Source organism: Dermochelys coriacea, chromosome 24 (genome assembly GCF_009764565.3).
Source record: "Dermochelys coriacea isolate rDerCor1 chromosome 24, rDerCor1.pri.v4, whole genome shotgun sequence".
Lineage (NCBI taxonomy): Eukaryota > Metazoa > Chordata > Testudines > Dermochelyidae > Dermochelys > Dermochelys coriacea.
Window position 1 is genome coordinate 8,482,473 of NC_050091.1, and position 24,282 is coordinate 8,506,754.

The 24,282-nt window shown below is 54.6% G+C and overlaps 2 protein-coding genes across 4 annotated transcripts in view; one reads left to right on the forward strand and one right to left on the reverse strand.

Annotated features, from left to right (window-relative positions):
- LOC119847697 (unconventional myosin-Ie-like) overlaps window positions 1-8,589 on the forward strand; it is a 34,964-nt gene extending 26,375 nt beyond the window's left edge. Inside the window, exons 18-29 of the mRNA XM_043501811.1 lie at window positions 139-245; window positions 583-681; window positions 1,243-1,387; window positions 1,803-1,917; window positions 3,291-3,460; window positions 3,857-4,002; window positions 4,228-4,374; window positions 5,018-5,175; window positions 5,428-5,508; window positions 5,973-6,168; window positions 6,687-6,868; window positions 8,064-8,589. Coding sequence (XP_043357746.1) covers window positions 139-245; window positions 583-681; window positions 1,243-1,387; window positions 1,803-1,917; window positions 3,291-3,460; window positions 3,857-4,002; window positions 4,228-4,374; window positions 5,018-5,175; window positions 5,428-5,508; window positions 5,973-6,168; window positions 6,687-6,868; window positions 8,064-8,140 — 1,623 coding nt within the window. The 3' untranslated portion in view covers window positions 8,141-8,589. The remainder of the gene's footprint in view (window positions 1-138; window positions 246-582; window positions 682-1,242; window positions 1,388-1,802; window positions 1,918-3,290; window positions 3,461-3,856; window positions 4,003-4,227; window positions 4,375-5,017; window positions 5,176-5,427; window positions 5,509-5,972; window positions 6,169-6,686; window positions 6,869-8,063) is intronic.
- Window positions 8,590-10,217: 1,628 nt separating this feature from the next.
- The window catches only part of ZNF687 (zinc finger protein 687), a 51,244-nt gene continuing 37,179 nt past the window's right edge, over window positions 10,218-24,282 (reverse strand). For all 3 annotated transcript variants that reach the window (XM_043501810.1, XM_038382674.2, XM_043501809.1), the window contains 7 exons: window positions 21,448-21,626; window positions 19,208-19,384; window positions 16,832-16,994; window positions 15,722-16,021; window positions 15,251-15,363; window positions 14,604-14,745; window positions 10,218-13,905 (listed from right to left, as the gene is read on the reverse strand). In XM_043501810.1, the coding sequence (XP_043357745.1) occupies window positions 13,432-13,905; window positions 14,604-14,745; window positions 15,251-15,363; window positions 15,722-16,021; window positions 16,832-16,994; window positions 19,208-19,384; window positions 21,448-21,626 (1,548 nt within the window). In that variant the 3' untranslated portion in view covers window positions 10,218-13,431. The remainder of the gene's footprint in view (window positions 13,906-14,603; window positions 14,746-15,250; window positions 15,364-15,721; window positions 16,022-16,831; window positions 16,995-19,207; window positions 19,385-21,447; window positions 21,627-24,282) is intronic.

Consider the following 24,282-nt stretch of genomic DNA (forward strand, 5'->3'; position numbering starts at 1 on the left):
GCAGCCGTATTAGCTGTGACCCCATTTAAAGGATGAAGGCAGGTGGGGGGTGGATGAAGGTGGGGAGTGGGTGGGGGTGTCCAGTTATCATAGAGACCCTCCATCTTTTGGGGCTTAAGTTGATTTGTTCCTTTGAAGAAACAAGCCAATGACCTGGTGAGCACCCTGACGAAGTGTACCCCCCACTACATCCGCTGCATCAAACCCAACGAGACCAAGAGGCCCCACGACTGGGAGGAGAGCAGGTGGGGACCAGGGCCAGAGGCCGATCCACCCTTCCCCCTTGGGCAGCTGTTGTCCCTGCCCTCTGCCCCCCAGTCCCCTCACTCCTAGGCTTCGGCTGTTCCACCCTCAGCCCCTGAGGCGTTTCCCCTTCATTCCTTTCCAGACTGTTCCCTCCTCTGTAGGGCTGGTCGGCCTCTGCGAGTGCCTCCAGCCCCCGGCTCTGGGGGTGGCTGGATCCCCATCTCCCTACGTGGACGGGATCTGCTGCCCAGCCAGGAGCAGACGGGTCGGGGAGTGGGGTGTCAGGTAGGTCTGAGCAAGGGAGGGGTAACCAGTCTCCCCTCCGGCTTCCTCCAGGGTGAAGCACCAGGTGGAATACCTGGGCTTGCGGGAGAACATCCGGGTGCGCCGGGCCGGCTGTGCCTACCGACGGGTCTTCCAGAAATTCCTGCAGAGGTAGGAGCCGCCTTCCCTTGGGCAGGGGAGGAGACGGGGCACAAGCCTCGGCCTGTTGCCGCAGGCGCTAGGGGAAGGGGCACTGGGCGGAGGAGCCGGGGTCCCCCCTAGCAGGGACCCGGGAGGGAGGCAAGTATGAGCCATGCTGGCACAGGGGTCCCCCCACCTGTGGCTGCTTTAGTGGCCCTGGGTCACCTCTGCTTCCTGTGGCTGCTCCGTGTCAGTGGTGGCTGAGTCCGGGGCCCCTCAGCGCAGAGCCTCGTACTGTGGGCTCTGGAGGCCCCCGGTTCGATCCCAGCGCCGGGAGCCAGCCCACGAGGCCGGTGGCTGCTCTGGTGGTCTCTGTGGTGCTGTGTGGGCTCAGCAGGGAGGCTCTGGTCTAGGAAACATGCCGGGGGCAAGGCCAGGGTTTCCTTGCATCGCACCCCGTCTCGTTGGGTACCCGGGGGGCTGCCCCCAGAGGGCAGAATGCCAGCTGCTACCTCTGGGAGATGTCCCTCCGCAGCTCCTCCAGCCCGCTCTCTTACTGAGCCCCTAGGACAACCCTCCCCTCCCCCCCAGGTATGCCATCCTCACCCCCGAGACATGGCCGGCCTGGCGGGGGGATGAGAAGCAGGGCGTGGTGCACCTGCTGCGTGCCGTCAACATGGACCCAGACCAGTACCAGCTGGGCCAGAGCAAGGTCTTCATCAAGGCCCCAGAGTCGGTGAGTTGGGGGGGGGCAGTCCCTGGAGCTGGTGAGATGGGGGGGGGCTGACCCCCTGAGTGGGCAGGGTGGGGTGATGGAGGGGAGAGTCCCCAGGATTGGTGAGTGGAGGGACCAATGGGGGGGCCCAGTCCCTGGAGCTGGTGAGATGGGGAGGGGGGCTGACCTCCTGGGGATGGAGAGTCCCTGAAGTTGGTGAGTGGGGGGGAAGGGAGAGGCCGATGGGGGGTGGGAGCACTCCCTGGAGTTGCGGAGGGGACGGGCCCTGATGGTGAATGGGGGAGGGGGATTGTCACTCTGCAGAGAAGGGGGCTGGTTCCCAGTCGGGGATTAGGGAGGCTGGGCCTCGCATGCACGGGGGAGGAGGGGGGATCACCTGGTAGCCCCCCTAAGCCGGTGCTCCCTGCCCCCACAGCTGTTCCTGCTGGAGGAGATGCGGGAGCGGCGTTACGACGGATACGCCCGGGTCATCCAGAAGGCCTGGCGCAAGCACGTGGCCGTGCGCAAGTACATCCGCATGAGGGAGGAAGGTGGGTCCCGCACACACACACCCCCCGATTGCCGAGCCCTGGGGAAAGCAGAATGGGGCCCGGCCCCCTCCTGCTGTTGCGTAGTTATCAGGTGTATAACGGTAGTGCCTAGAGGCCTGAACAGAGAGCAGGGTCCAAAGGGGCCTGGCGCCGCACGGACACAGGGCAGGAGCCAGTTCCTGCAGCTTGGCGCTCACGCACTGAATAGACCCAGGCTGGGAGAAAGGACGGAGCATTGTCCTCACGTTCCGGTTGGGGAAACTGAGGCCTGGAGCTGCAGTGACCTGCCCAGAGTCATTCCCATAAGCCCGTCGTTCCTTCCTTCTGCTCCTGGGGGTGGCAGCGAGCCTGACGTTTCCCCACTGAGCGATGCAGCCATCCCCTCCCTTGATTGCTGTGCCTGGGGGTGCACACACACGAACACCGGCTTGGGTATGCCGGCATGACCCCCCTGCTCTGAGGCTGGGGTAGAGGTGGCTCCTGTTGGTAAGGGACAGGCTCCAGGCGAACGGTTGCCAGGTGTACTGAGAGGGCCCAAGCATGGGACAAAGGCAGAAGGGCTTGTCCATCCTGGAAAACTGCCCCCCTTCCCCCTGGTAACCTTTAGGGGTACGTGTGGCAGTGGGTGTAAATTGAAAGTGGCTCCACCAATGCTCCATCACCGCCCACCCCTGCTATTGCTGTCTAGATCAGTGATTGTGGAATAAAATTTGTCGCCTGCCCCGAGATACCAGCTGGACTGGGCAGGACTCCAGTTCAGAGTCCAGTTCTGGTGCCCACCCCTCGAGAAGGAGGTTAGTAAATTGGAGAGGGGCCAGAGAAGAGCGGTGAGGAGGATTCAAGGATTAGACTGAAAGACACAAGGAGCTCAATCGATTTAGCTTAACAGAGAGGGATAAGGGGCGACTGGATCCCAGTCACTAATTACCTACATGTCTTTAACAACGGGCTCTTCAGTCTAGCAGAGGAAGGTCGAACACGCTCCAGGGGCTGGAAGCTGAAACGAACGTGGGTTTTTTAGCAGTGAGAGGAATGAAGCCTGGGATCAGTTTCCTCAGGGTCCGGGGGATTCGGAGTCACTGACAGGTTTTCAATCCAGATTGGCCGTTGCTCTCTGAGCTCTGCTCTGGGAGTTAGCCGAGGGCAGGGCTCTGGCCGCTGGTCAGACTGGCTGGGCACCATGGTCCCGTCTGGGACCCGAGTCCAGCACTTGGAATCCAGGCCCAGCCTCGCTCCAGAATCCGTCCCCGTGTGGACAAGGCCTGAGTCAGAGGCAGGGCGGAGGGAAAGGCGGGGGGGAAATACACCCACGCCTCCCCCGCTCGTCAAGGTTTAACGAGGTCTGACTCCGAGTCGTCTTCCCCCTCCCAAAGCCTCCAACATCCTGCTGAACAAGAAGGAGCGCCGTCGCAACAGCCTCAACCGCAACTTTGTGGGCGACTACATCGGGCTGGAGAACCGGCCCGAGCTGCGGCGCTTCGTGGGCCGGCGCGACCGCGTGGACTTCGCCGACACCGTCACCAAGTACGACCGGCGCTTCAAGGTGAGCGCGGGGGCCCCCTCCCCCCCCCCCGGCTGCCCTCTCTGCTGCCCAGGGCAGGACCGGTCTCTGCTTCCCCCGTCCCCCTGCCCCAGGGCCAGGCTCGGCTACCTCCAGCCTCCCTCTTCCTGCCTGTGGGCTGGGCTCTGCTCCCCCATTTCCTCTCAGCCCTACCCCCTGCCTCTGGCCCCACGTACTTGTCTCCAACCTACTCCAGGCCACAAGCCAATGGGTGCTGCCTCCCCACTCCCTCATGGCCCCCCGGCTCTGCTAGGCTTGCCCCACCTTCCCCTCAGCCCCCCCACATGTTCCCTGCCCCACCTCCCTCCAGTGGCGCCCCCCACTCAGCCCCTGCCTCCCTCCAGTACCCCCCCGATCAGCCCCTCTCCCCCCACGCAGACGGTGAAGCGGGACCTGATCCTGACGCCCCGGTTCCTGTACCTCATCGGGCGGGAGAAGGTGAAGCAGGGCCCCGAGAAGGGGACGATCAAGGAGGTGTTGAAGCGGCAGGTGGAGCTGGAGAAGATCCAGGCGGTGTCATTGAGGTAGGAGCCCGTCGGCCGGCGCCCCTGGGGGCTGGTTCAGCCCGGCCCTCCCACAGCTGCAGCCGGGGCTGGAGTCCGCTCTGCTTTGCACATCTCCTCTGCCCCGGGCAGGGCCAGTGCCCTGAGCAGCCCCTGGGCACCGCCCGCAGCTGGCCCCGGCCTCGGAGAGAGCCTGGCGGGGGCACTCGCGGCTGACGCAGCCTCTGCTTCCCCCACCCCCGGCAGCACCTTGCAGGACGACTTCCTCATCGTCCATGAGCCGCAGTACGACAGCGTCCTGGAGTCCATCTTCAAGACGGAGCTGCTGAGCTTGCTCTGTAAGCGCTACGAGGAGAGGACCCGCCGGCAGCTGTCCGTGAAGTTCAGCAACCAGTGAGTCCACGCTGCCGCCAGCAGGGGGCCCCGCTGGGCAGAGCTGGCCCAGGCAGCGGTGTTTGGTTACTAGCAGGTTGGGAGGGGGGGCTGGGAGAACCCGGACTCCTGGGTTCCATTCCCAGCCCTAGGAAGGGAACAATTCCTATTAACCATAGACCCTTGCAGCCTTAGCCTTGGACCATGACCCCATGGTGCTAGGCGCTGTACAAATAGAGCAGAGAGACAACCTCTGCCCCAAGGAGCTTACAGTCTAAAAATGGGGTCTAATTAAAGGAGGGAAGATGGTGCGGGAGTGTCAGGACTCCTGGGTTCTATTGCCAGCTCTGGTAGGGGCATGTGGTGTCATGGGTTAAAGCAGGGGGTTGGAGTCAGGACTCCTGGGTTCTATTCCCACCCCTGGGTTGAGTGTGGGCTCCCGGTTTGAGTTGGGGACTGGGTCTCACATGATCTTCCAACTCACCTTTGTGATATGCTGCTGGTTGCTTGGTACCAGTACCAAGGGCTGCCTGGATCCAAAGCCACAAAACTTCCTCGAGCCGGTGCTTGGGCCCCTGTGGTGTCGTGCTGAGCCCAGTGCTTTCCCTCCTGCTTATCTCAAGCTCCGATTTCTCAGCTGATTTCTCTCTCCCTCCCTCCCCAGGCTGGAGTTCAAGGTCAAGAAGGATGGCTGGGGTCCCTGGGGGGCAGCGGGCTCCCGCCAGGTCCAGTTCCAGATTTGCCAGGGCAATGTGGCACTGCTTCGGAACAATGGGAAGGTGCTGATCGTCAGCATCGGGCCCGGGCTGCCCAGGAACGCCCGTGAGTGTCTGCGGGCAGCGGGGAACAGGCTGCAAGGAGCAAGCCCTAGCTGCTGCCTTTCTCCATTGGCCCTGGGGAAAACTGCCCGGAGGGGGCAGAGTCCCGCTGCGGATGGGACCTGATCTCGATCAGACAGAGCTCTGGGCAAGATGCTGCAGGGGACAGCCCTGCCCTGCCCTGTAGGAAGGGAGTTGAGGGAGGTCTAGGGGGAAAAGCACACGGGAGGTCTAATCACAGTCGTTCCCACTGCAGGGCCCACGCGGAGGGACACGAGGAAGAGCAGGTACCTAAATAGCAGCAGCATCCCCGACCGGAACTACCCGCCTGCAGCAGGTACAAGGCTCCTCTTGCAGCATGGGGGTGGGCTGGGGGGGGGGAAATCGCTGGGGCAGATGAGTCCAAAGCATCCCATCGCTCCACACATACCATCCATCACCCTACCGCAGGGGGAGGGGGGGAAGAGACGATATGGCCACAGGGTGCCTCTGTCAACTTGCCCACAGGGCCAGCTCAGCTGCTTTCCAAGGGGGCCTACAGACACACACACGCTGCCACCCCCAAGAGCTGGACTTTGGCCAGGGCCATGTATTCAAGGCTAGTGGGGCACATCCTTCCCTTGGTCAGCGATGCCTGCTTGTACGGCACAGGAAGCCCCAGGATGTGCCGGAAATGAAAGGGTTAATTCTCTCTCTCATACACACCCCCCCAGGCTGGCCTCTGTGTTCCAGATGCAGGATACCTGGGTTCCTTCAGCTCCAAGTGATTCTTCTCCCCCACCCCGCACCCTTCCTTTCCAGGCAGAGAGAGGAGCGACGCCAGTTGGCGCAGCTGCCCTGGGTCCCGGCCCCCTCTCCAGCACCGTCTTTCCATCGCCCGCCAGGGCAGCATGGAGCAGCCCACCCTCCCCAGGCATGGAGCCAGCCCCAGGGCCAAAGCCTTACCTGCCCAGCTCAACCTAGACTTCATGAACGTGCCGGACCAGGGCGCCGCCGGGTAAGTGCCCCAGGCTGCTGGGTCACCTTGCGGGGCTCTGGCCCTCTGAGGGTTAACCCCGGCTGCACCAGACAAGCAGTAGCCTACCCCACCCTGGCAGCGGAAGCCAGTGGCGCAGGGAGACTCCAGCCCCGAATGCCTCCCGCTCCCCTTTCCTCAGGCCAAACCAGGTGCCTGAGATCAGCAGCCCCCTGCCTGGCCCAGCTGTGGCCTTTTCCTGAGCTGTGTTTTTGGCTTCCCCCAGCACCTGCTAGATGGTAGCCTCACAGAGCTGGACTTGCTCCGGGCTGGGCTAGTCCAGAAGGGACGGGAGAGGCGCTGCCTTTCCCCTTGCTGGTGCCAAGCAGGGGTGCTCAGCCTGGGGCTGCCCTGTCCCCACTCCTGCCCCAGCGTGAGCCCTGGTTCCTAAGGGCTCTGCTGCAGGAATGCTCTGCTGGAGCACCTGTGGGTTTAAAGCACCAGCCCTCGAGTCTGGGACCCCGGGCCTGCAGGCTGATTGCCTTCTCCCTTCAACTTAGCTGGCAGCGGAGGCTCTCGAAAGAAGCCAAGCCTGTCCCCGGAGGCGGCCGGGCCAAACCCAAACCCAAGCCAAAGCCCCAGCCGCGCCTGCCCCAGTGCCGTGCCCTCTACGCCTACGATGCCCAGGACACAGACGAGCTCAGTTTCAACGCCGACGAATACATTGAAATCATTAGAGAAGGTAAGCGGCCTCCCTCCTCCAGCAACGAGGGGAGGAAGCACTGGGCTGTACTCCTCAAAGGGAATAAGGGTGGCGGAGGGGTGTGACTAGGCTGGCACAAAGGGGAGTGGGAGCCTGGCCTCCAGCCTCCAACTCCCAATGTCTCCCCACCCAGCTTAGGGCATTGATCTTGACCTACAGCCCCAGTGGTTGGGTTAACGGACATGCCTTCCCGGAAGGGGCAGCCTGGGCACAGGGCCTCCTCAACTTGTCAGTGCGAAGAGACGCTGCCCAAGGTTAAAACACACCCCAGTGAGAACTTCGCCCATCACGGGAGCACGTGTAGCTTAGAGCCCTCTGCCCTGCACCCTCTGAACCCTGCGCCCCCGCCACTGCATGGGGCAAGCTAAGGAAGCGATGGGCAGACGCCAGCCCCCAGCAATGCCGTGCTGAAGAGAGGGGTTTGCATGCCCAAGCAGCTGGCCTGGTGCTGTCTGACAGGCCCTAACTCAGGCACCCAGAAACTTCAGCTGCAAACCTTCTCCTGGAGTTTGGTGCCTAAGCCAGGTTAGCCCCATGCCAAGCAGCTGCCAGGCTCTCTGTTGTGCAGGCCCTGCTTGTGAGAGAGGCCTCCCCTGCTCCAGCTTGTTAGGGCTCAGGCCATTAAGCTGCAGCTTTGAAAAACATCAGGGGTACTGCAATGCCTACAGCTGGTGCCACTAAAGATCTGGGCCTGACCAGCTAGTACCCTGCCCTTGTGCACTAAGTGCTGGGTGTAGCTCTTAAAGCTACACTGGACCATTATGATAATCTAGGCCGAGTTCCTGGGTAACACAACTCACGTCATGTTAGGCCCAAATTCCTGTTTGAACTAGAGTATAGTTTTTAGATCCCTCACAGTTCAAAACATGCAGTTTATTTCCAATCAGATTTTATCTAGCTTCCAGCTACTAGCTCTCCTCCTGTCTTTCGCTACAGGGTTAGAGGTGCCTACTATCAGCAATCTCTCCCCAGGCTGTACCGCAGCCTGATCACTGTTGTGAGTGTAAATCACTCCCAGGCTGTCTGGGTAGCATTTTATCTGTACTTTGCATGGGGCCAAGCACCAGCTCTTGGTATAACATAACATGGCAGCAGCTGCTGCCCCATCATGTTTTTGAGACCAGCTATTGGTACAGCTGCCTGTGACTGCTGCCTGTCCTCTTTTCCTTTTCAGACCCCTCAGGCTGGTGGCAAGGCAGGATACGGGGGAAAGAAGGGCTGTTCCCAGGGAACTACGTGGAAAAACTCTGATGGCCGTGCCAACTTTATTGCTCCAATTCTGACCCGGGAACCTAGGAGGGAAGAGATGTCTGCAGGACCCAAAGGGGAACAGCATGAAGCAGCCTTGCTCCTGGATTATACATTGCTGAAGGGCTCGATTGAAGCCACTAATTTAAGGCAACTCAGTGGGAGGACAACGATTGGATCATGTTGAGAGCCCTCTTCCTCTGAGGTCTTAGCCCCCCCACCAGCGTTGTGTCTTCCTTCTGCTCTAGGGTGCACGGGGGAGGCGGCAGGTAAGCCGGCCTGTCCTCCTGACCGAGGAACAACTCGGCAGGCATTGGGCATCTCTTCTCAGAAACCAGCACCTACTGCTTGGACTCACCAGGACAAGACCAGCTTCTCGGTCTTGTTGTGCAGGGTAAAAAAAAAAATCTCCTTCAACTGTATAAAAAGAATAAATTGGTTTATTTTCTACACTAACCTCTGTACTGCTTTCAAAAACAGCTGCAGATTTTTAACATCAATGAGGCTTGCTCGCTGTGTCAGTATTCATTGGCTCCCATTTTGCACTGGAACTGTAGAGCCAAACCTTCTCAACCATTATTGGACAAGGCCAGCAGGCACTAGAAGGCTGCCTGGCTACCTTAAGGAGATTTCCTTGAAACCCTACAATTCTTCTTCTTTAATAGTTACTACTGAAGGAAAACTGCCATGTAATCAAGTGCACCATTTTGGCAGGCACAAGAGGACACAGGAAACTCATCAGTGGAATGATGGAAGAGCAGGTTAAGTTCAGCTGATGTGGTGTGGTTTTTACCTTAGCTACCTGGGAGTGGAGGGGACACCTCCGTGCTAGGTAAGTAATAGTTGGAAGACTCAGATGCTCCTAAAACCCTAGGTAAATAGTGGAATGAGTTTTCCCTTCAAACAAAGGCAACAGCAAGTGGATGGCAGAACTGGGCCGGTTTGGTAACGGAAGAGCTCCAAGTCCCCGACACTAAAAGTGCCTATGCTGAAGCCCGTGTCGGGGAAATGGACACTGCTGCCTTTTAAAACACAAATGGCTGTGGCTGGAGCATTGTTCTTATCTCATCATTTCCTCTTTGCTGAGACTGCAGGGAGCTTCTTCCCCAAGTGTTTGCTTTGAAGTATCTAGCCACCTGATTAGAATGAAAACCCATCTCCTTGAAAGAACAGTTCAAGTTTCCTATCCCGTTATGCGTCTGAAAGAGGGACTTTAACGAGCCTCTTTCTCAGCTCAGTCCTGGACAGCATAAATCCTCTAGTTTTGTCTATGCTGTAAAAACCAAAGACAGCAACTTGTATAGTTCTGACAACATCTCCCTCCGCCTCCCGGTAATAAAGTGCTGTCTAAAGGAACCTGCACCATCTTTTATCCAGCTTCATACACAACCTGTCCCGTCCCTCTGGGACCACATTTATGTACTACATTCGGACATGTAGACAGTGCAAATGCCACATACCTGGGTTAAAGGGGAAGTTTCAAAAAAAATCCTGTAAGCAGAGAGTCTTTAACAGCTCAGCTGAGCCTTGCTCTGGTGTCAAAAGTCAGCGTAATTGCTCTGCAGCTGGCGATGCACCAGTAGTTCAAATCCAATTTTAACAGTAGTAGCATAGAGGGAACGTTGGCCTTTGTAGCAAGCTGCTGTACTAGCCCTTAAAAAGCACGCCTACTTTTTTGCAGGCAAATTCATCCCTCCGTTTATCATACTGCTGCTCACTGGGAGATCCTGCAGCCTATACAAAAAGATGCAATTTTTAAACCCCGATTGCCAGGCAAATACAATCTTCGCAAGATTACCGTATTGCCATCAGATAACTCACTATGAAAGAACCTGGAGGGATGTTAAGGAGGTAAGACTGCTCCCCACTCTATGCCTTAATACAACACAAACCAAGCCACTTTGGCTGTGAGCCATTTGGTACTCAGGCCCTGTGACACACACCAGACAGGGGTATAACCACATTTCGACCCAGCCTAGAACCGGCTGCAGAACCAGGCCCCCAAACAAACTCCATTGAACATGACTGTCTCTAGTTAAACTGTGGCAACCATTTAATTAACACAAATGTACAGCAGAAGTTAAACCACTAAAAGTTTTAATTGCATTATTACTACAAGAATAAAGAATACCTGAGAGCCTTTTGCAGTGCCCATATTTTTAATGTAGCATAATCATCAGTTCACAAACCCCCTCTAAAAACAAAATGCCGTCTCACTTTTTTTTTTAAAACAGAAGTCAATCTAAAGGCACTGAAGTGCATGGGAAATAAAATCACCAAAGATTACAAAGCAATTTGTTCTTCTTCTTCTCTAAAACTGTAGAAACTTTAGGTTCGTCTATATTATTGAACAGCATTTACACTTTCACAGCTCCAAGCTAATACATTTTTTTTTAAAAGTGTAGGGTTTTTCGGGGGGGGGGGGGGAGAAGAAACAGTTAAGACAAAGCAAAAAACTGGGAGGAAATTTAAAATATGTAGTTACCTTCATTTCAGCTTGGTTACTCTTGCTAGTGGAACTTAATGGCTTAAAAATATAGTTACCACTCCACTGCAGACCATGATGGAAAGCAGGTTGTAACAACAAGCCTTGGGAATATTGGATTGCAGTTTTATACAGTAAAAGGTTCGAGGTTTTTAAAAAAAACCCACATGCTGCTGCATAAACATGCAATTGGATCCAAAAAAATTGTTTACTATGAATTAAAAAAAAACCACCACCGCATTTGTTCCTTTCAACCAAACCATCTTCGGAGGGGGAAGAAAGTTTATCCCACTGAACTTAAAAACAGCAAATCCTTTTTCCAAAACAAGAAAAAATAAATCACGACAGTAGTTTTTTTTTTTTTAGTGTATGTTACAGAACTTTTTACAGTTTAAGAGTTATTCACCATTAAAAAAAACCCCAAAGTTAAGTTACCAAAATAATTACTCACACAACACCTTAATTGAAGCACAGAAGCCAAAGCAACAAACGAAACAAGTCGAAATTGTTTTTCCAAACATGATTTAGGGATGCAGCCATTTGCACAAATTTTGAAAATTCTTGTGGATGCTGCTGCAATACTGACGGTCCAAAACTGCTATTACAATGCTTCCAAGCCCTTAACTTGGCTGTGATCTTGGTCATGTAGTATAGGAATGTGCTATCGGTGAGGTGGCAAGTGCTGCACTGGCAGATGAGGGACCCAGAACCTGAAGTGGAGCGGGGGGGGAGATGAAAGCTGAACCCAAAGGGTGAGTTTCAGGGCAGTGCTTGCTCTGATCAATGAACATGGCCTGGGGTGGGGTTTTTCCTGTGGATCTTGGATCACGGCCCTGCAGAGGTTGCAATGCCAGCTCCCATGATTTAAGTGTGTGCCAGAACAACAGGCAGAGCCCACTGCTGCAGCCAACGGGCCTGTGTGCGCGTATGGGTGGGAAATGAAAGCATCTAAGTTAGTCTAAGAACTGAATTCTGCATAATTTTTTTTTTTTTTTAAAAGGAGGGTTTGGTTTCCCCTTGTGCTTCTAACAAAGCATGATCTCTTACCCTCTAAATTACCCTGGTTATTTACAACCAGCTGGGACTTTAAGGATGTGGTAGGTTGGAAAACCCTGGCAGAGGTGCTTTGAACAGACTATTCTCAACTCCCTTGGATTCAAGATCCAAGCTCTCCTGACAGCCCCAAGCAAGGAAATGGGGTTGCTACCCTCTTCTGTTGCCAGATCCTTCTGCTTCTTCACTACTCAGCCTGGGCAAACAGCATTTCCAAGCAGCAGCAGAGATGAGGGGCCCATGGATTCCACCTCATCCCACAGATGAGATTAAAGCCCAGCTCTCAACCAATAGGACCTGGGGGAAAGGGGGTCCGGGTACATCCTTTTGGATGCTGATTCTCTCCCCCCGCCCCAAAGTAAAATCCCCACCTGCAACAAAAATCTCTGGTTTTGATCAACTGTTCTTTGACCCTCACGGCTGTAAAGAGATTTGCCGATAACTTGGTTCATTTTTTGGTAAAGAGAGAAGAGCTCACAAGCAGAGACCATTACAAACGCTAGCAAGGGGGTGGGGGAAAACTTAATCAGGACGAATCACCCCTCTGTGGTTTCGAGGGATGGCCTTGGGAGGTAGGCAAGGATCAAACTAAACTGTTTCTGGCTTCTCAGACACCCTTTATATAGTACATGCAGGGTTAACTGCACTGCCCTGGCTCTCGGTCCATTTCCCTGCCAGACCTCACTTCCTGAGGTTATTGCTTTCATTTTCAAGACACACACACACACACACACACACACACACACAGAGTTGTGCAGCTCTGCTTGTCACCTGCAGCTTAATAGCCAAATGTTTCTATTTAAATCCAGGCCACCTGCAGCCGTCAACCCTGCACAGATATTTCAGTTAGTACAAAACCCAGAATCGCATTATGTTAGTGCAAGTGAACCTGTGAAGAGGATTCATGACACATGCATTCAGTGGGTGAATATGGTTAGTGAACAAACCACGAAATCTCAGATCGATGCTGTCAGTTAAGATACCAGACAACTACCCGAGAGTCAGGTCAAGATTGCTTCCCGGAGCTCCAGATGAAAATACAAAATAAGCAACATTACCCCCACCCCCCCAAAAAAAAAAAAGAGTTGGATCCTGCTGTGAACATCCCAGCCAGTTCCCTATCCTGGGCAGCGGCTGGGGGCTTCCCCCACATCAGCTCTCCTGGAGAGAAAGGACTCCCTTCGGACAAGTCCAAATGCGGCAGAAGTATGCTCCCAGTAAGCAGGGGAAGCTCCCACCAGAAAGAACAGAAATGGGCCTCAGGAAAGGTGCGACATCCTGGCACCGGAGCCCTGCCCTTGAGCTGGGAGACAGCGCCCTGGGCTACAGAGCACGCTGGGTAGGGACGACTAACTTCCCTGTTCCAATGAGGGGAAGCCACCGCCCTTGACAATCTGAACACTTGCTCACGTACAGAGCGGGCCGCATCCCTTGTTATCATTCAGAGCAGCATACGAACCATTTGCTTGCCCACGAAGTCTCAGAGCTAGGCTAGACCTGTTGCTTCCCTACACTGTAAACCAGCCCAATTCCCCACCTCGCATTGGGCTCAGCCGGGCCACTAACCGAGAGAAGCCAGAGAGCAGATCTGTCTGACGTTCCTCTAGGTTTATAAATAAGGATCTCGTTTCTCTTCACAGCTTACATATCCAACCTACGTACTGAAACGGTGCACAGAGAGGGGAGGCCCAGCTGGGAGCCAGCCCTACGAGCTCTGTGCAGAGATTATATACACACACTGCCCACTCCATCGCGCCTAGTTCTCGGGGCTCACGTTCTGCCTGGCTCTGATGAAGGCCATGCCATGGGTGCGGAAGTGCGTCTTCAGGTTGAGCTGGGTGTCAAAGCACTTCCCGCACACCTTGCACACGAGTTTACCATCAGCTGAGCGCTGGGCCCCTCCCTCATGGCCGCTGCGGGGGCTGGGCTCCTCCACGTCCCCCGCCCCCTTCTTCTTCTTGTGGGTGATGAAGCGGTGGCGGTTGAGAGAGACCTGGGAGGTGAAGCAAAGGCCGCACTCCCGGCACTGGTGGGAGCTCTCGTCTGTCCTGTGCTGGGGGATGTGCTCCTGGAACTCGGCTGCGCTGCAGGCCACGTAGCCGCACTTGCGGCAGCGGAAGGGGGCTTTGCGGTCCACCTTGGGGTTCTTGGAAGGCGGCGTGGTGCTGTCCGGCTCCTCGCTACACGAATCGCCCTCGTCCGAGGAGAGTTTCCGCTTCCTGCTGGACACCTGGGGGGAGGAGTTTGGAGAGGCTTGACCCCCTAATGCTGGGCAGGGCCTGGGCCCTGTGTGCTTAAACTGGCTGTGCCAGACAAAGGCCTGCCCTACGCAATGAACACGGCCCTCCCATGCCACGCGGCGGGGGACAGAGCAGCTCCAAGGAGCTCAGACAAGATGATCCTTTGGCTCCCTTCTAACCGCAAGATCTCTGGCTGGATGAAAATCCCAACACAGGATCAGCCAGCCCTGGCAGCGGACTCAGCCCCGCCCGCATCCACTCCTTGGCCTAGATACACTCACTGCACAGCCTCCACTCTGAAACGCGGCTTCCCTGCTGCCGCCGGCCTTTCAAGCCGGCTAGTCAGACAGCAAACCACCAGCCAAAAGCCAGGGCGCCGCACAAAGCGGTGCTGGCAATTCAGCTGGGGCCGGGCCAGGATTCATGCACTAGTGGGAACGGTGCTGAGGGAGAAGTCCCATAGCTATCCCGCTAGTGCTCAGCGACCTTCTACCTCTGTAAAAACCCCCTGGAGACAAGTTTCTTTGCTTCCTGCCCTGACCTATTGCACTATGTTGCTGTGGGTTGTTCTAATGGCAGCCATGCTCCCCCCGAGAAGTGGCTGCATTGGTTGTAAGTTATTTTAACCCCTCTGCCCCCATTCTCTCATAGCTGCGAGCGTCCATCCTTGCAGTCATCAACCCTATACCTGCAAGCTTCCGGGTCCCATCCGGGCAATGACGACCTCTTGGCTCTTGGTCTGGTCGGTCACCTTTATCCCGTGCCGCACCTGAATGTGCTTCTCCAGGATCAGCCGGCTGCTGAAGGTGCGTTTGCCTTCGGTGCAGTACCTGGGAGGGACCAGAGCCAGAGAGGGAATGAGGCTCCCCCGGCACCTCACCCACTGGAGGTGGAGGTAAACAACAGACGATCCCTAGACCTGGTCTACTACTTCCATCTCAAAGCGCTCTGCAGGCATCAAGCCCACTTCCCACAGGGAAACTGGCTTGGAGAGCTGATGTTACCTACCCAGAGGTCACACAGTAAGGCAGTGCCAGAACCAGGCCTAGAACCCAGGAGTCCCGACTCCTAGTCCCCTGTTCTAACCACTACAGCACACTCTCTCCCCAACAGCAGGGCAGGAAACTCAGGAGTCTGACCCACCCAGTGCTCCCAATCCGATCCCTTCTGGAGCTGAGACTAGATCCCCAGGAGTCTGAGCTCCCCACCTCCCCCAGCTCTGAAAGTCTTGCAGATTGCATGAACACCTCCCACCCCGAGCTTCAGATGGAAGGGAGGGGTGAGCTAAATCGCTTTCACCCCTTGAAACCACAAGGCATGGAGGCTGCTCGGTACCGGCAGGGATAGACTCGCTTGATCCCCTCGTGATTCACTCGCACATGTCTCCGGAGGCTGGGGGCAGAGCAAAATGAACGCTCGCACAGACGACACGGGAACTTCTTCACTGACTGGAAGAAACAAGAGAACAGGTCATGCCACATGCCCTGCCATTGGGTCAACTCATTCTCAAGATGACCCCTTCTCTCATTGCATGGGGTTTTTATTGGGTGGGGAAACTGAGGCACAGAGACTGCTTGCCAAGGTGACACAGCAAGTCAGGAACAGAACCAGAAGACCCAACTCTCCTGCTGTAACCATTAGACAACACAGCCTGGAATCCCAGTCTGCAGGCCTCTGCTCTGTACAATATACAAAACACTACCTTCCCCACCACCTCAGTGTTTCAACAGGGCCAGGTTCCCAGAGGATAAACTCCACCAGCTCCCCTCCCGTTGGGCCAGCAATCGCCCTGGGATTCCTTCTCACCTTCCCGTGATCCTTCTTCATGTGCGACACATACTCGTCCCTCTCCGGGAACCAGGAGTGACACATCCCGCACGTCCAGCCGCTGCTTTTCGACTTGCTCGCATCCGTCTTGCGCTGAAAGCGGGTCCGCTTTGCCTTGCGCAGCTCTGGGGAGCTGGGCGGCTCGTCTTCCTCAGAGGACGAGGATGACGACTCGGATATCTTGGAGACCGGGGCTTCCACGGGCTCCTCCTTGGGGGTGAGCAAGGTGACTGGCTTCTTGGCGAGACCCTCCTTGGGTTTCTGTGGCTGGTGAGTATTCTGCAAGACACAGACAGGGCGTCAGCCTGACAAGGCTAGGATCCGGGTTCGAGCAGCAGCCCATGCCATGCAGTGATCCCGGGGGGGAAGGCAAGCCATCTTCCCCCAACTCTGCCATGCTGGAGGGGAAGGGGGAAAACCTGTCCGTCCTCTCCAAGGCCACCAGCTTGCATCTGGGAGACAGACTCCCATTAGCCCCACACAAGCCGGCAGAGATGTCGCTGGGCTCTGGGATGGGGAAAGGCAAGAGGTGGACAAGTCAGCGAGAGTGAGAGTGTTCCTAGCACCGCAGGAGATGGCAGTAGCACTCGGTGGCCCTGATCAGGGCACCCCTGTGCTAAACAGACATGTACAGACAATGAAGAGGCAGGTCCTTGTCCCAAAGAACTAATCATCTATGGACATACTGGAAAGGGCTAGCCTGACAAATACTAAAACCACTGACACAGGCCTCTAGGGACCAGCATATAGATACAGGCCTGAGCTGGTTCACAGGCCAATCCCAGTGCAGGTAGCGTCATGCTAAAGAGAGCTGAATACATCCGGGCACCAACACACTGCCCTGCCAGACTGCTGCCAGGTGGAGAACGTCCAGGCTAGGCCTGTGAAAAGCTGGGGTTTCAGTGAACAACAGCATTGTGACAGCTCCGCAACATGGTTAGGATCATCCCTGCTTTACAGGTGGGGAAACTGAGGCACAGGGAGGGAGTGACTTGCTCAAGGACACGGAGTCAGGGAATAGCGCTCGTGGGGTTCCTACTCAGATCTCACCCACCTCTCTAGTAAACAGGGCCCTAGTGCCTGACTCACCTTCAGATGTTCCAGCATGGTGCGTTTCTGGGCAAAGAGCAGCGGGCAGTCAGGACACTTAAAAACGCTGACCCTCTGGTTGAGCAGGTGTTGGTCAAAGTGAGAGGAGAGCAGGGGCTTGTGGGTAAAGACTGTGTCACACATTGCACATTTGTAAATCATCCTGAAAATCGGGGGGGTGGGGGGGCGGGAAGAAGAGGAGGGGCAGGTTAGAAATAATCAATGCAAGTTTCTCTGAATTTGGTTCAAATATGAAAGCCCCCCAAGGAATATTATTTACATACCAAGGGCCAGCTGAGATCAGGGCCCCATAATGCTAGGTGCTGTATAGACAGTGCCTGTCCCAAAGGGCCGACAATCTAAGACAGAGTCAGAGCGGAAGTGACTTGCCCAAGGTCACCCAGCTGCTCAGTGGCAGAGGTGGGGATAGAACTTGGGTCTCCAAGTCCTGGGCCAACATCCTGCCCACCAGGCCACGCTGCTCATTAAAGATAATTCAATCTCTTGAGTTGCTTCCCTAATCTCAGCAGCACACTGGAGGATACCGGACACTGTGTGCTTCCAAAGGGAAGCAGAGATCCAACTGAGCTACCCTGAGGAAAGTTTCCGATTATTTTTAGCTCCTCTGATGGAGGGCAGCAGAGTGCTGGGTAGGGAGAGAGACTCTCTAAAGAGCTCTTATCCAGCACCTTTCATCCAAGGATCTCAAAGCACTTTCCCCTCGTTACCACTCAACCCCCAAGCCCTGACGTATTTAGACCCATTTTACAGACAGAGCCACAAAAAAGATAAAGTTGAGTGGCTGCCTTGGGCCACCCGCAAGTGACTTGGGCTTGTCTACACTTGAAACAGTACAGCATCACCACAGTGTGTTAGGAGATAGATATTTAGGCCTGTCTGTAAAGGCCTATACTCTAATTTAGGTGTATTCTTATCACTTAGCTAGTTCTAGAGGTATAAAAGAAAATCAAAATCACTGTCTGCTGGTGTAAGGGCCTTGTCTCACTAGGACAGTCTGAGGCCTTGTTCTTAGGCTAAGGCCTTTGGCTAAGTAGCAGGGGCAGCCATAAGCTGGGAAGCGACCGGTCACCTCCTCACATGCCAAACTAGTCACATTGAAATAAGGTGCTATTGGGCTGTTCGGAATATAATCCTGTCCTGATAATGCCTGTCGCCTCCAGAGAAAGGGAAGTGCCCAGAAGATGTAAAAGGAAACTTAGTTTGATAGCATCCTGTCTGGCAAGAACTCATTTATCAACAGCTGGGATGTGAAATCCCCATTTCTTTGTTGTTCTAAAACTGTAGTCCCCATTTCCCCATTGTTTGTCTGTATAATCTGTCTGGTTCTGTGATTGTTTCTGTCTGCTGTATAATTAATTTTGCTGGGTGTAAACTAATTAAGGTGGTGGGATATAATTGGTTAAATAATCATGTTACAATATATTAGGATTGGTTAAGGTATAGCTAAGCAGAACTCAAGTTTTACTATATAGTCTGCTATAGTAGGAGAGGTGATGTCAGTCAGGAATCAGGAAGTGAGGGGGGAAATGGGAACAGGGAATGGGGGAAGAAACTGGAATCATGTTTTGCTAAGGGGGGGAAATGGGAACAGGGACACAGGTAAGGCTCTGTGGTGTCAGAGCTGGGAGGGGGGACACTAAGGAAGGAAACTGGAATCATGCTTGCTGGAAGTTAACACCAATAAACACTGAATTGTTTGCACCTTTGGACTTTGGGCATTGTTGCTCTCTGTTCATGTGAGAAGGACCAGGGAAGTAAGTGGGTGAAGGAATAAGCCCCCTAACACAGTGCTTCAGTGTAGACCCTCCCTACAGTGACGGGAGGACTTGCAGTTAATCTGCATCCCAGAGAGGTGGTAGCTAGGTAGACGGAAGAATTCTTCCATTGCTGTCGCACTGTCTACACTGGGGTCAGGTCAGCTTAACTATGTAGCTCAGTAATGTGGATTTTTCACACCCCTGAACACTGTAGCTGGGTTTATCTAACTTTTGAGTGTGGACCTGATCTTAGGGGTAGAAACAGAACCCAGGAGTCCTGGCTGTAAACTCAAGAGCCGCTGCTGCTCTCCAGATCAGGCTGAGCACCATCTAGTTTTGCAAAACACACCGTGGGCTCTTTAATGACAAATTGTCGGGGCCTCTGGTTTTCCCTCCCGTCTGGCAGATGGCGGCCTGAACAGCACAGTGCTCCTAGCAACTAGCTACCGTACTTATTGAGGAACGGTCTTTCCTCCACTCCCTCCCGGAGCACCAGAGTTTTCCTCAGACGTTTCCCCCTCCAGCTATTGACCAGGTGGGAGCCGGGGTTTGCTCCCCAGATCCCAGCTCGTGGTGGTACCCGGCTGAGGTTACTTACTTGGACTGCTGATTGCTGAACCCCGGGTGCTGCGTGTAGATATGAGCGTGGGCGCTGGGGGCCGACTTGAACGCCATGGGGCAGATCGGGCACTTGTGGAAAACCTCGCAGTGTGAGGTCTGGATGTGGGACTTAATGGAATTCACCCCTCCGAATACCACGGCGCAACTGGGGCACCTGGAGGCAAGAACACATGGTAAGGTGGTAGGATTAGGTCAGGGACTTCCCCCCACACCCTCTGGCACCAGTGAGCAAAGACGGCCCACGCTGGCTGTGTGCTGGCAGAGTTCAAAGCAGGCTTAGTGGAATGTGCCCAGGTAGAATTCGTTTGCCACTTTCTAGAGGCAAGTGCATCTGCTGCTCTTTGGTCCACCTCTCCCCCGGCCCTGGATTTTAGCCCTTCAGTGGGGGTCACTGTCTAATGGTTAACAGAGTAAGAGCATGGGGGACAGCTACACAGTATAGTCAGCTAATGCATTCCTATCTGATCACAGTGTTTAGAGAGGAACCCGAAGAGATACACAGGGGCGGAGGGGAGCGGGAATCAAAATCAGCCCTGCTGGGAATGAGACACGTGGCCCTATAGGCAGAGAGAGACTTTCAACTCAAAAGCAGTCAAACAGATTTCTATGTGGAAACGATTGGCCGAATACAGGGAGGTTCCCACAAGCTGCTTGTCTGCAGCCAGCTGCAGTTCTCCGCTGGGAGATCTCTGCCCCAGAGAGCCTGCGTTACTGCCCAGGAATGGGCTGACTCACTATAGCGTTTTGGATCCTTCCTGCAAGGTACAGGAAGCTGTTCAAAGAGGGAGAGAGCAGGAAACAGCACCAGTTCCGAGTTCTGCTGAAGATGACTAATGTGCATGGAATAAATATACCACCTATTTCTCAGATAGTGCTTTCCTCAAACCGCTTCACAATCTGAAATGTATTTTTAAGAACGGCCTGACTGGGTCAGATCAAGTGTCCATCTAGCCCAGCATCCCGTTTCCAACAGTGACCAGGACCAGATGCTTCGAAGTCAATGAACAGTACAGGGCAATTATCAAGTGATTCATCCCCTGTTGTCCAGTCCCAGCTTCTGGCAGTTGAAGGTTTAGGAACAGCCAGGGCAGGGGGTTGCATCCCTGACCACCTTGGCTAACAGCCGTTGATGGACTATCCTCCAGGAACTTATCTAGTTCTTTTTTGAACCCAGTCAGTCATATTTTTGCCTTCGTAACATCCCCCTGCAATGAGTTCCATAGGTTAACTATGCATTGTGTGAAGAAATTCTTCCTTATGTTTGTTTTAAACTTGCAGTCTACCCTCAGAACACCCCTGCAAGGCAAGGCAGGCCAGGGCTATTCACCATATTGTACAGATAGGCCACAGAGGCTGCCTTGGCCAAGGTCACACAAGGGTATTTGTGGCAGAACAGGGAACTGAACAGATCTCCCATGTGTAGGGCTAGAGTCCTAACTGCTGGAGCATCCTTCCTCTCCTAGCTGCTGGCAACAGGAGACCGGCTGGCAATCCTGGATCCAGAAGGCCTCTTTATTAACAGGCCAGATGCACCACGGGATGAGTCAGATTCCTGCCAACAGTCGGCCTGCCGTGGTGTCTCAGCCCTGACCCAGAAGGGCCAGGCTCCATCACCATTCACTCCTTGGCCTCTGAGATTGATAATCCCAGGGGCCAATTTGTGCCAGCTGTGATCGTGGGGCAGGCTGGGGACATCTGCCCAGAAAGAACTGGGATGAGCCTCACCCCATCACCCCAAGCCCCCTAATTTCACATGGCCACCAGCCATCACATGGCTCAGTTGCAGCCAACCAGGGATGGATTTGAACTGCTGACCTAGGAGCTCTTGCCCCTTCTTACAGCAACAGGAAAATTCTTCATCAGCAGTTGAACGGATGACAGCCAGAAGAAGGGAGCAAAGCTGACAGTTCATCCTCCACTTTGCACCAGTGACCTAGCCAAGCAGAAAGAATCTGCACGGAAACCTTTCCCTGCGGCATCTGCCACCCAAAGCCTGTGTCATCAAGCCCGGTGTTTCTCAACTTAACCTGACTGGGACCCCTCCAGGCTACTCCTACCTAGCTAGGACTGAGTCAGGACCCATCCCCAGCCCTGCGGGAAGGCCAGGGTGATCACAAGCCCCCCAATACCGGTTTATGCTGCCAAAGTTGAGACCCGCGTAGCTCCTAGTGTTGCGTAATAAGAAGCTGAAAGCACGGCAGAGCTGCAGCGTCGTACCTGTATCCCACCCTCCTGGAGAAATGCAGGCAGGCCTCCTTCAGGTGGGCCTCGAAGTTCGCCAAGAGGAAGTTCCCGCCGCACTCGGGGCACACGTGAGGGGGTCGGTTTTTGTGCATCCGTTGATGAGCGTTAAAGCTGCAGGGATTGGGCATCATCATGGGACAGGTCGTGCACACCTGGGGGGTGGGGGAGAAAAGCAAGTACAGGTCACGTGAGTGTCCATCGCGCGGCACCTCCTGCTGCCACCGACTTCACTAGGTTGTACAAGAGCAACACACTGGCCACATGTCCCCTTCCCTCCCGGCTCTATTCCTAGCCCTGGGAAAACCTGTGAACATCTAACCAAGCCCAACATACAGTATAAAGAAGCGGTGGGTGCGTGGTTGAATTAGGCCTGGCACAAGTTTTGATTTTACAAAGAGGGGGCTGTTTTTAAACTGTTTTCCAACCCAGCACAGGCAAGCAAAGGTTAGTATCCTGGTAGCGCCTAGAGCAGGGGTGGCCAACCTGAGACTGAGAAGGAGCCAGAATTTACCAATGTACATTGCCAAAGAGCCACAGTTATACATCAGCAGTCCCCCCAGTGCCTCCTGCCCACTGGTAGCCCTGCCAATCCGCGCCTCCCCCTTCCTCCCAATCACTCAGCTGTTTCGCAGCATGCAGGAGGCTCTGGAGGGGGGAGGAGTGAGGGCACGGGCAGGCTCAGGAGAGGGGGTGGGAAGGGGTGGAGTGGAGTGGGGCAGGGCTTGTGGCAAAGCCAGGGGTCGAGCAGTGAGCACCTCCCAGCACATTGGAAAGTTGGCGCCTGTAGCTCCAGTCCCAGAGTCGGTGCCTATACAAGGAGCCGCATGTTAACTTCTGAAGAGCCGCATGGGGCTCTGGAGCACAGGTTGGCCACCCCTGGCCTGAGGCCAGCTGAGATCAGGGCCCCATGGCACAAGATGTTGTATAAACTCATAAGGTTGGATTGAGAAAAGGCCCTGTTTGTTACTGCCACTAGGTGCCTCAATAGCTCTGTACCCAAACCATGGTAACAGAATTCATGCCCAAAGAGCGTATGAGCTAAATGGAAAAGACACACAGGGGTAAGAGGGGAAACTGAGGCACAGAGATTTGCCCAAGGTCACTCAACAGAGCCAGGAAAAGAACCCTAGCCTGCAATATACATTAATATGCAACAGTCAGTGTGAACCAGACCAGCCCAAATCCAGCCACCCAGCCAGGTTGCTTGGAGGGCAATGCTTAGCGAGGGCAGGGTATGTCGATTGCATCGGCACTGCAGCACTGGTTCAGTGACTTGTATCCCGTGGGCGGCTGCTGCTTGTACTGACTTGCTTTCCGATGGCTGCTAGGAGAACACAAAGCATGGAATAAAAGTGCCTTTTTCTGCTTCTCAAAAGCGTAAATAAAACAACAGATGGAAGAGCCCCGTTCAATGTAAGCCAGAGCGGTCTGTTAGGAATTTCACTCTGCAGTGCATCTTCAATCCAAACTGGTTCCAGAACCCACCCCCTCTTCTGCCATTGTACAAGACTAAATTAGAGGGGAGACAGACATTAAGAGGTACAGACAAGGGAGGGGAAGGGGCTCAGCTTCAGCTCAGATTAAGAGAGAGATTCAAGGAGGCAGTGAGATACCAAAAGCCTGTCCCAAATGGCAGGAGCTGAGGAGGAGCGGACTCGTGAAGCTGTAGCAGACGGCCAGAGAAGCTGAAGGTGAGAGAGTGAGACACCCCTACACTAGGTCTGTGTGAATCCATAAAAACAGAGGGCAGTTTGGAACTGGATCCTAGAACGAACCAGCAGGCTCGGCGGTAGAGCTGCAGGTCTTTGTACGTGCAAGAGCTGTGGTCGATCGGCATGTGCCGGGACTCCAGAAGACCACGCTTTGGGGAGCTGTGGTAGTTAAGAAGGAAGCAGAAGCCTGGATAAGGATTTCAGGAGGCAGGGGGGCCACAGGAAGGGTGATGCTGGGGAAGGAGCTGTGGGAGGAGAAGCCAAGGTCGACAGCTGGAGCCAGTGGATGGAAGGAGAAAGGAGGAGAGCGTGCAGGAGTCTGGGAAGGACAGAAACGCTTGAATTAACCCTTTCAACACTGATGGCTCCCCATGAATTTGTAATGTGATTTGGACGCATCTGGAATTTAAAGGGTGCTGCATAAATCCACAGCCTAGAGCCAGGTGCCATATACCTCCTTTCCGGGCCCCTGACATTGCTTCCCCCAGATACCTCGCCCTGTAATTACTCAGGCTTGGGTCCAACGTGCTAGGAGGAGTACAGTTTAGCAGCGAGAAAATAGCAGGGACCAATGGACTGGACAATAGAAAGCAGCGAAGACTAGTTCAAAACAGCCTAGGAATTACGGGCTTGGAGCGGTTTGTTGTATGCTGACTGGCGAGCCTCTCTCTCAACAATGGAGAAAAGGGACTGCAACTCCCTGTAGCTAGGGTAGACAATCAGAAATCAAGGGGGCCCAGATTGGCACTCCATCGCTGAGTCCAGGCTTGCACGCTTGGGAGAGCATTTTGCAGGACATGCCAGTCCTGGCTTTTCCTAAAAGAGACAGGGAAAAGGCACGTGTGTCTGAAGTGCACCCTTATTTAGATTTGGCAACCAAAGCTGCAATTAGATCAAGCTTCCAGAGCTATGTGTGTATTCACTCCAGCTCTGTCCGATCCTAGGAGTCACTGAAGCAGAGAAAACTCTGCTGACAAATTCAGGCAGCACAAGAGATTTAAACAACAAAGGAAAAGCAGACAGGAGGGGCTGGTTGGGGGACAGGCCAGTCATAACCAGATCTGGGCTTTTGAGATCAGACATCAAGGACATAACA